Raw genomic sequence first — 11298 nt, forward strand, 5'->3', positions numbered from 1 at the left:
GGTGAGCAAGCACTGATGTAAATCAAATATTGATCTATAGGCCTCAGTGTGATGGAGCCTGCAATCTATGAGAACACTGATAGAGAGTAATGAGAAAATTTGGTTGATTATAGTATTGCAGCAGGTGACCCAGAAATTTTTTTCCATAGGTTAGGCTGGAACAACATGATAAGCAAATTAGGCTATAAGGTATTGTTTCTCTTTCCTCAATATCACCTTTCCTTCTTTTAGACGAGAATGAATGCTCCAACCCAGCTTTTTGTGGATCTGCAACCTGTTACAACACACTTGGGAGCTACAAATGTGCCTGCCCATCAGGCTACAATTTTGATGAATTTTCAAATACTTGTCACGATGTGAATGAATGCTCATCTTATAAGAATCCGTGTTCATACGGCTGCTCAAACACAGAAGGAGGTTACCTCTGCGGCTGTCCACCTGGGTACTATAGAGTGGGGCAAGGGTAAGATCACTGCTGTTTGAATTGATGTTTGATCTATAGTGGACCTGAAATAAAGCAGATTAGGAAAACAGTATGAACTTAAAAGATGTCTATTACTTGTTTGCCTCTGTCATATATGTTTTCTATAGGTCTATGTGTTTACCTGCACCGTTTCATAAATTACTTCCTTAATATCATTTTTCTCTCTGCCTGGGTGTTGATAACAATTTCATTAATTTCCATTCTTACTTTGATTTACAAATATTGCATTTGATGTGTGTTTAATTGACATTCTTCATTATGGTTTTTAATATGCATTAATCATTTTGAAAATAAATACTTAATTCCTCAGTTAAAATAATATACTTTTTTTACACAGAAGTAGGTCTATCAGCCATATGCTAGAGATTATCTTAAACAAAATTCTCTTTTCCTCTAGTTAGTTCTTGGAACTCGATAGATAAATCATGTGTAAAATCTCTTCTTAAATTCAATACTGAAATCTGTGGCTTGTTCTCATATTCACTGTAAAGAAATACTTTTTATTTAGCCTCATCCTCTTGATTTCATTCTTGCAATTGGACATCATTGCTAAATCCAGCTTTTACTGTCCATTCCGAATTACCTTTGAGAAGGTCATAATAAGCCACCTTTCAAACTACTGTAGTGAAGCTACCTACTGCTATTTTGCAAGAAATTGCAGAAATAGGTGGGGATGAGTCAATATACAAGTTAAATGGCTTTTAGCATAGATGTGATCTAAAAGGTGCTGGAATGAGACATATAGAATCACCAGACAATATAGGCATCTGTTAATCTCAAGAGACCATGGATTTGCGCCTTGGAAAGTTCACAGGGCGCAGGCCTGGGCAGGGTTGTATGGGAGACTGGCAGTTGCCCATGCTGCAAGTCTCCCCTCTCCATGACACCGATGTTGTCCAAGGGAAGGGCAAGGGCCAATACAGCTTGGCACCGGTGTCGTTGCAGAGTAATGTGTGGTTACGTGCCTTGCTCAAGGACACAACACAACCAATAATAGCTGAGGCTCAAACTAACAACCTTCAGATCACTAGACCAACGCCTTAACCACTTGGCCATGTGCCAACAATACTCCCACTTTTAATCTAATAATGGTGGAAGGGATTATCAGCTGGCTTACTACATCTAGTAATCAGTAAATTTGTATTCCTCATTTTCCTTATTCTGCTAACATGTATAGTTTATGGCCTTGCATGAAAAAATTCCCCCTTTTACTTCTACTAAAATAAGCCACTGTACAATTTACTATACTAAATTTAATTTTCTTTACATTAATGAGTTCTGTAAGCTTATTGCTCTTTGGCAGTCTTCCACATTATTAGCAACAGCCAGTGTTCCCTTTTCTTGCAATGATATTATAAATCAAATTACTCACACTCTGAGGACCCCTGATATTTTGAATTTAATCACATGATGTAAGCAAAACATCTGAATAGAAACATGTTGATGTAGTTTTAAAATAAACAATGTTCTGCTTTCATATGGAATTTAATTTATTAGAGATTTGCCAGATGGACACAGAAATGTACTGTTTATTCTTTACCCAAGAAAGGTTAGTTTCCAAAGTCGCATATATCTTTCCATGTCTAAGAGATTTCACATAGATTTGCCAAGCTTAAGTAATAATTTCACTCAGCTCACCACATTCCTTTTCTTTTCTAGCTGCATAGTTTGGTCCAAAGAGTGAATCCAGTGCTTTTTATTGACATGAGCACATAGACTGCAATGGAAGTTTGGGCATCACTGTCAAGACCAGCAGTTATGGCCCTTTCCTAATTGTGCTTGAGCTCAAATGTCAGAGACCCAAGTTATGGAATGAGTTAACCAATTAGCCAATATTTGTAAATGTGCTTTAGTTATTTTAATAATGCATTAAGTCTGTTCCACTAGATCCCAGTGGTGGAATGTTATACAATTAGCAGCAACTCAGAAATGGATTTCTTAATATCATTATAACAGGGAAACTAGGCTGATAACAGGTGACTCCACTCAACAATGTAATGGCAACTTCTTTCAAAAGACAGCTACAAGCAGAGCCAATCTTATAAGAAAGTGCAAGTATTTAAAACAGAAATACGATATAAAATTAATTCAAGGTTGTCCTAAATGATAACATGTAAGATGGTGTTTTATTTTTTTAATTACCACCATTTACGGTATTTTAAATTCTAACTCCCTTTTTCCTTGTCCTACAGGCATTGTGTGTCTGGTATGGGATTCAGTAAAGGTCAGTACTTGCCTTTTGATGGTGAGCCTGATGATGAAAATCTTTTATCTCATGAAACCTGCTATGAATGTAAAATCAATGGCTACTCCAAAACTGGAGGCAGAAATAGAAGAAGCATCAATGATACCCTATCTCAACAGGTACTGTGTCCTTCATAATTCTCTAAAACAAAAAAAACAGGTTATATTTCTTTGCTTCTGTTTTTAATTCTGCAGTACATCTGTACTTTCATAATAAGACAGGTAATACGCAACCAACAGATCTTATCAATAAATAAACAACATAGCAATTTATGTTTCACAACAATATGATGTGTACATTTCACTTTATGTTCTATGTTTCAAATACATGACATGTATGAAAGATAATATGTGCACACTGAATGCCTATTTTCATAAATCATATACACGTGTTTTGTATAGTCAATAATTGGTACAAAGGAAAATACTACAAAAGGATCTGACTTTGTGAAAGTTAGAACCTCCATTTTAATAAGGAAATTGGTGTAATTTTAATACATATGTTTTATTTAATGATCAGTTTTCTTTCTTAGCACAAGTATGGCATTTCATTTAGAAGGTATAAGGTTAATTAAGTATCCTGACATAATCCATTGATTTGAAACATGAACTCTCCTCCCTCTGTGGTCTTCTTGCCTGACCTGCTGGGTCTTTCCAGCATATATTTAATATTTCCTTTACCAGCAGTTTTTTTTTTTGCTTTTTGATTATGGATTGTACAGACTACTTTTGCAGCCTATTTTGAGATCTCCCAATGGTGGAAAAGGAGAATCCTAAATATTATGGAAGTGTTAATTATTAATGTTTACTGGCAATTAATTACTACTTTCCTATATATTTTGATTGTAGGATGAACAGATTAGTTTGGCTAGTCTGGATATGGACATCCCAATCAAAATGAATCTGAGTATCTCTGAACTGAACTACAAGAAGCACATTTTGGAACTTGTCCCAGCCATTGAACCACTCAACAACCATGTCCGATATGTTATCTCATACGGAAATGATAACAGTTACTTCCGCATCCACCAGAACGATGGATTAAGCTATCTGCACATGACTAAGAAGAAGCCTCTGAAAGGTGTTTACACACTGGAAATTACCAGTATTCCTCTGTATAAGAAAAAAGAATTGCAGAAACTGGAAGATAAGAAAGACAATGACTACCTCCTTGGTGAGCTGGGAGATGCTCTCAAAATGAGACTACTGATCCAGCTTCATTAAACGTGCTGAGACTTGCATTATTTCTATTGAGAATTATAATCTCAAATGTGTCTGCTTTCAAAAAGCTTTATGTCAACAGCTTTGATTCTCCACTACGAACGTCTTCATATTCTGACCTAGACTGCATGACCGATTTTTTTTTTTGTGTGTGTGTGTGTAAATGGGTTTTACACGCTGCAGTGTTAACAATACTTGCATATAACCTCAGTCATGGTTACTGTATATTTAATATCACCTCATTTGTCTCAGTCTATGAGCTCATATTTTACATGAGAGTCTGTGAGAGAAAATTGTAAATGGCTTCTAATAACTTAGACAAATAGCAACATAATGAGCCATTTCTCTAGATTGCAGATAAAATTATGTAACTGTTCATATTATATTAATATCAGTAAGCAATACTAAGTCAGACTGTACTGTATACCAAAGGGCATTCTCAGAGGACCAATTCATTCAGAACTTTCCTTCCCCATCAATTGGTGCAATATATGATAGGTAGCTGGTACCAGACCCCAAAACAAAAAGGGTTATTTTACATCACTTTCTAGACGTTTATAGAATGCAGTAAACCTATGTTTTCATGATGTTTGTACAGAAAACTGGTGCTAATATTTTTTGTTCTATCAGGGTCAGCGTACTGTACAACCAAAAGTAAGATCTTGTCAGTAAGTAACTGGCATTGGAAGTTTTGTTTCAGAACATCATGATCCCTGCTGCATTTTACTGTATGTGTTATGTTTTCAAATGCATTTTATGTACAAAAGATAATTGTGCACATTGAATGCCTGATCATTTGCTGACTAGAAGATTGTAAAGTCTTCTTTTTAATACTGTACAAATGTGTTCTATATCAGGGGTATATTGGTCAACAATTGAGATGTGGAAAAATACGTTAAAAAGATTTGACTTTGTAAAAGTTAGTACCTCCCTGCTTCTAATAGCAAGGAAATGAGCCTAATTTTAATACATATCTGTTTCGTCTAAAAATCTATTTTCCGTCCGCATTGAGGTTTTCTTAGCAGAAATATGCCATTTTAAAGGACAAAGATTTGTATAAAATTCTAAAAAAAAAATGAAAAATTAACATTTTTGTTATGGGGGTGCTTAATTCTGTAGATTTAACTGTGTCAATACTCCAACAACTTTCCTTCCAATAAAGCTTATTATTTTGGGATATATTGATTTTTAAATAACTGGATGCTCACAAGTAGGTTAAACTTAAGAGCACTCATTACTTGCTCACAGAGTATATCAAATAATAAATGTGGTATGTTGCAAGTAATGCTTTATTTGTTGACCTTATGCACCCAAAAAAAAGTCCCTCCCCTCATCAAAGAGTTAGTGTGCCCCATCTTTTCCATCACCACCAGTTCTGATACTTAATTCCAGTGAGCACTCTGGTAGTTAATTCCAGTGAGCATTTTTTTTCTCAGTAGATCTACCATATCCCAGACAAAATATTAATAGTTCCAGTAAAAATTCAAGTTTGTGGATTCAAGTAGTCAAACTTGTTTTTTTTTGTTAGCAGAACTTCCACACATTTTTCATTGATACCATGGGTCATTTGAGACTATTATGTAGTGGAGCAGTAAGATCAACTTTTATTATTAAATATGATCATTTGGTTTTAAACTTTCCACCTACCATCTATTAAATATATCGTGTTTTCACTGTACTGTGGTCAGCATAAAAAATTCTCGTGCCAACTCTAATTAGTGAGAACACAGCCCAATTGTAGGAAGACTCTTCTGGCTTCAAAGCTAACAAAGCTCATTTTAGCTCCATGCCAAGGAAACCTGGGTGGTTTGTTATTAAAACAGTTGGGTGTCACCAAAATGGACTCAACTTGGTAGTAGATACATCTGACAAATTATATTTCACATCTGTTTCAACAACAGCATGTGTAATGGACAAAAGTGCCATTTGCAATTTCTTCCTGCATGGGCCATAACTTGGCCCGAGTTATGAGCTGTAGGAACTCAGCAGGTCAGGCAGCATCGACAGAGGGAAGTGGCCAGTCGACATTTTGGGCTGGGACCCTTCATCTGAGCTGGAAAGTAGGCTGGGAGATAGCCAGTATAACAAGGTGGAGGGAAAGAGTGGACCAAGATATAACAGGTTATAGGTACATCAGGATGAGAGGCATATGGAAGAAAATGAAGGGGTGGGAGAGTGGCGATGTTGTAAGAAGTTGGGAGGTGATGGGGGAAAGTGGCAAATATTGAAGGTGGAATCTGACAGGAGAGGGTGTGGAGCATGGAATACAGGGAGGGAGTTGGGAAGGGGAACCAGTGAGATGACTGTGTAGGTGATAGATGGACGAGGAAGGAAAAGAGATAGAGTGAAGAGGCCATTTTGATCTGGAGGAGAGAGAACAGAAGGGAGTGGTTACCAGAAGTTTGAGAATTTGATATCATCCCATCTGGTTGAAAAGTGCCCATACTGGTGGCTGTTCCTCTAACCTCAACCTGGCCATGGACTGACATGCTGGTGTGGGAATGAGAAGTGGAATCAAAATGGCTGGCCACAGGGAAATCCTGGCTGGCACAGTGGATGGAGCAAAGGTACTTGACAAAACAGTCCTCTGACCTGCAAAAGGTCTCACCTATGTAGGGGTAGCTGAACTTACTGCAATAAATAACACTGTGAGATTTACACATGCAAAAAAGCCTCACTGGGAAGGACTGTTTAGGGTCCTGAGTGGTGATGAGGCAAAATGTGTAGGACAGATGTACCATTTTGCATAGTTACATGGGCATGCAGACCGTGACAAGGGATGAGTGGACGAGAGAGAGAAATCCCTCTGGAGAGCAGAGGATAGGGGAGTGGAGGGAAAGGGAAGATGTGCCTGGTGGAGGAATCCCATTGAGGATGGTGGAAGGTGTGAAGAATAATATGATAGATGTGAAGAATATCTGGGCCACATGCGAGTGAGGCAAGGAACAGAAAGATTATAAAGATTAATACGTGGCTGAGAGGTTGGTGCAGGAGGGAGGGCTTCAGGTTTGTAGATAATTGGGCTTTGTTCCAGGGAAGGTGGGATCTGTTCCGAAGGGACGGTTTACACCTGAACTGGAGCGGTACTAACATTCTTGCAGGGAAGTTTGCTAATGCTTCTTGGGGGGGGGGGGGGGGGGGTTAAACTAAATTTGCAGTTGGCGGGGATCCAGAATGTAAGAGAGGATAGCGAGAGGAAGAATAAAGGACAGGTGGGGACTACACGGTTCCGGAATATTAAGTGTGTAGTAGAGAAAGGTGAGGCGGAACATGTGATAAGGAGGACACGTACAGAGGGATGGTCTGACAGAACATGAAGTTAAATGTGCTGAAAGAATAAGTAAATTCAGGAAGGACAACAAAATTCTAGGGGCGTATAGCCCGATGGGAGTTCGGGGAGCTGGGTTAAGCACAATAGGCAGTGATTCAAACAGAGAGAGGAGAAATGGAGTAAAAATTCTATATCTGAATGCACAAAGTGTCAGAAATAAGGCGGATGAGCTTGAAGCTCAGGTGTGAATGGGTAACTATGATGTTGTTGGGATAACAGAGACATGGCTGCAGGGAGATCAGACCTGGGAAATGAATGTGCAAGGGTATACGTGCTATCATAGGGACAGAAATGTGGGCAGAGGGGGTGGGGTGGCCCTATTGGTGAGGAATGGGACTCAATCCTTTGCAAGGGGGGACATAGGGTCAGGAGAAGTAGAGTCTGTGTGGATAGAACTGAGGAACAGTAAGGGCAAAAGGACCCAAATGGGTGTTGTCTACAGGCCACCTAACAGTAGCATGGCTATTGGGTGCAAGTTGAATAGGGAGTTAACATTGGCATGTGGCAAAGGTAATGTCGCAGTAGTTATGGGGGATTTCAACACGCAGGTGAACTGGGAGAATCAAGTTGGTGCTGGACCACAGGATAGGGAGTTTGTAGAGTGCCTATGGGATGCATTCTTGGAACAGCTTGTACGAGAGCCGACCAGGGACAAGACTATTCTGGATTTAGTGTTATGTAATGAACAGGATTTGATAAGCAATCTTGCAGTTAAGGAGCCATTAGGCGGTAGTGATCATAATGTGATAAGTTTTTATCTGCAATTTGAGAAGAATAAGGGCAGCTCGGAGGTGTCAGTGTTGCAGATGAACAGGGGAAACTATGGAGTCATGAGGGAGGAGCTGGTCAAAGTTGACTGGACGGATAGCCTAGCAGAAAACACAGTGGAACAGCAATGGCAGGTATTCTTGGGACTAATGCACAAGGTGCAAAATCAGTTCATCCCCCAGAGAAGGAAGGATTCAAAGGGGGAAAAGGGGCCACAGTAGTTGACAAAGGAAGTCATAGATTGCATAGCATTAAAAAAAAGGAAGTATGACAGAGCTAAGGTGAGTGGGAGGACAGATGGTTGGGAAGATTTTAAGGAACAACAGACCTTAACTAAAAAGGCAATACGAAGAGAAAAAATGAGGTACGAATGCAAGCTAGCCAGGAATATAAAAGAAGATAGCAAAAGCTTTTTTAGGTATGTGAAGAGAAAGAAGATAGTTAAGAACACTGTTGGGCCCTTGAAGAATGAATTCGGTGGAATTGTTATGGGAAACAGAGAAATGGCAGAAGAACTTAACGAGTACTTTAGATCTGTTTTCACTAAGGAAGACACAAGCAATCTCCCAGATGTATGGATGGGCCAAGGACATAGGGTAACAGAGGAAATGAAACAGATTGACATTAGGAAGGAAACGGTGATGAGCAGACTGATGGGACTGAAGGCTGACAAACCCCAGGTCCAGATGGTCTGCATCCTAGGGTACTAAAGGAGGTGGCCCTGGAAATTGCGGATGCATTGGTAATCATTTTCCAATGTTCCTTAGATTCAGGATCAGTTCCTGAGGATTGGAGAATGGCTAATGTTATCCCACTTTTTAAGAAAGGAGGGAGGGAGAAAACAGAGAACTATCGACCTGTCAGCCTGACATCGGTGATGGGGAAGATACTAGAGTCCATTATTAAGGATGAAATAGTGGCATATCTAGATAGCAGTGATAGGATTGGGCCAAGCCAGCATGGATTTACCAAGGGTAAATCATGCTTGACTAATCTGTTGGAGTTTTTCGAGGATGTAACCAGGTAGTTAGACAAGGGAGATCCAGTGGATGTAGTGTACCTCGATTTTCAGAAAGCATTTGATAAGGTCCCACATAGGAGATTGGTGGGTAAAATCAAAGCTCAGGGCATTGGGGGGAAGACATTGACATGGATAGAAAACTGGTTGGCAGATAGAAAGCAAAGGGTAGCGGTGAATGGGTGTTTCTCGGAATGGCAGGTGGTGACTAGTGGGGTGCCACAGGGCTCGGTATTGGGACCACAGCTGTTTAAAATTTACGTCAACAATTTAGATGAAGGCATTGAGAATAACATCAGCAAATTTGCTGATGAAACTAAGCTGGGTGGCAGTGTGACATGTGATGAGGATGTTCGGAGAATTCAGGGTGACTTGGATAGGCTGGGTGAGTGGGCAGATACTTGGCAGACGACGTTTAATGTGAATAAGTGTGAGGTTATCCACTTTGGGAGTAAGAACAGGAAGGCAGATTATTATCTGAATGGTGTAGAGTTAGGTAAGGGAGAAATACAAAGAGATCTAGGAGTCCTTGTTCATCAGTCACTGAAGGTGAATGAGCAAGTGCAGCAGGCAGTGAAGAAGGCTAATGGAATTTGTTGGCCTTTATTACAAAGGGAATTGAGTACAAGAGCAAGAAAATCCTCTTGCATTTGTACAGAGCCCTGGTGAGACCAAACCTGGAGTATTGTGTAGAGTTTTGGTCTCCAGGGTTAAGGAAGGACATCCTGGCTGTAGAGGAAGTGCATCGTAGATTCACGAGGTTAATTCCTGGGATGTCTGGACTGTCTTACGCAGAGAGGATAGAGAGACTGGGCTTGTAGACACTGGAATTAAGGAGATTGAGAGGGGATCTGATTGCAACATATAAGATTATTAAGGGATGGGACAAGATAGAGGCAGGAAATATGTTCCAGATGCTGGGAGAGTCCAGTACCAGAGGGTATGGTTTGAGAATAAGGGGTAGGTCATTTAGGACAGAGTTAAGGAAAAACTTCTTCTCCCAGAGAGCTGTGGTGGTCTGGAATGCACTGCCTCGGAAGGTAGTGGAGGCCAATTCTCTGGATGCTTTCAAGAAGGAGCTAGATAGGTATCTTATGGATAGGGGAATCAAGAGATATGGGGACAAGGCAGGAACTGGGTATTGATAATAGATGATCAGCCATGATCTCAAAATGGTGGTGCAGGCTCGAAGGGCTGAATGGTCTACTTCTGCACCTATTATCTAATACATATATGCTAGATGCATAGTATGGTATGTGAGATCTGGCAACTCTACTCCTGTTGTGCTTTGGGATAATGAAATGAAGGCAGAAATGCAGTTGAGAGCTCCATCAATATCAAAGGGGAGAGTCCTATTTTCCGACAAAGGAACGCATCTCATATATTCTGGAGTGGAAGGCATTATCACAAGAACTAATGTGATAGCGACAGAGGAACTGGAAAAAGGGAATTGCATCCTTGCAAGTGACCAGGTGGAAGAGCTGTAGTCAAGGTAACTGTGAGTTGGTAGGTTTGTAGAGAACACCAGTGGATAATCTGTGTACTGAGAAGGAGACAAAGTGATCAGAAAAGTGGAGAGAGATGTCTGAGATGGACCAAGTGAACCTGAGTTTGGGTTGGAAGTTGGTAGTGATGAAATGCTCAGCATGGGTGCAGGAAGTAGCAACAACATAGTTGTCAATGTAGCTGTAAAAGAGTTGTGGAGTGTTACCGGTGTAGGTTTGGAACATGAATTATTCTACATGGTCAACAAAATTGCAGATATAGCTGGGTCCCCTGCAGGTATCCATGGTTACACCTTTCGTCTGAAGAAAGTGCGAGGAGCTGAAAGAAAAGTCATTAAGGGTGAGTACCAGTTCTAAAAGACAGATGAGGGTGGTGGTGAATGTTGGGTCTTTTGTCAAGAAAGAAGTGGAAAGCCTTGATGGAGATAGAAGTGTAGAGGGCCTAAGATGTCCAGTGTGAAAATGAAGTGCTCAGGACAAGGGAACTGAAAGTTGTTGAAATGATGAAGAGCATTCAATGTATCATGGATATAGGTGGGAATAGGTTGTACTAAAGGGGACAAGATGGAGTCAAGATATGAGGATACAAGACCTGTAGGGCAGGAGCAGGTAGAAGCAATGAACCTATCAGGGCAGTTTAGTTTGTGTGACATGGGTAAGAGGTAAAAATGGGAAATATGGGGTTGAGGGACAATGAGGTTGGAGTCCATAGATAGGAGATCTGTAG

The 11298-nt window shown here is 40.1% G+C and overlaps 1 protein-coding gene across 1 annotated transcript in view; it reads left to right on the forward strand.

The window, feature by feature from the left end:
• The window catches only part of LOC132394149 (fibrillin-2-like), a 309064-nt gene extending 303688 nt beyond the window's left edge, over positions 1-5376 (forward strand). Inside the window, exons 64-66 of the mRNA XM_059969944.1 lie at positions 232-463; positions 2677-2848; positions 3578-5376. Of these exons, the coding sequence (XP_059825927.1) occupies positions 232-463; positions 2677-2848; positions 3578-3952 (779 nt within the window). The 3' untranslated portion in view covers positions 3953-5376. The remainder of the gene's footprint in view (positions 1-231; positions 464-2676; positions 2849-3577) is intronic.
• The last annotated feature ends 5922 nt before the right edge of the window (positions 5377-11298 follow it).

The sequence above is a fragment of the Hypanus sabinus genome, chromosome 5, assembly GCF_030144855.1.
Source record: "Hypanus sabinus isolate sHypSab1 chromosome 5, sHypSab1.hap1, whole genome shotgun sequence".
NCBI lineage: Eukaryota > Metazoa > Chordata > Chondrichthyes > Myliobatiformes > Dasyatidae > Hypanus > Hypanus sabinus.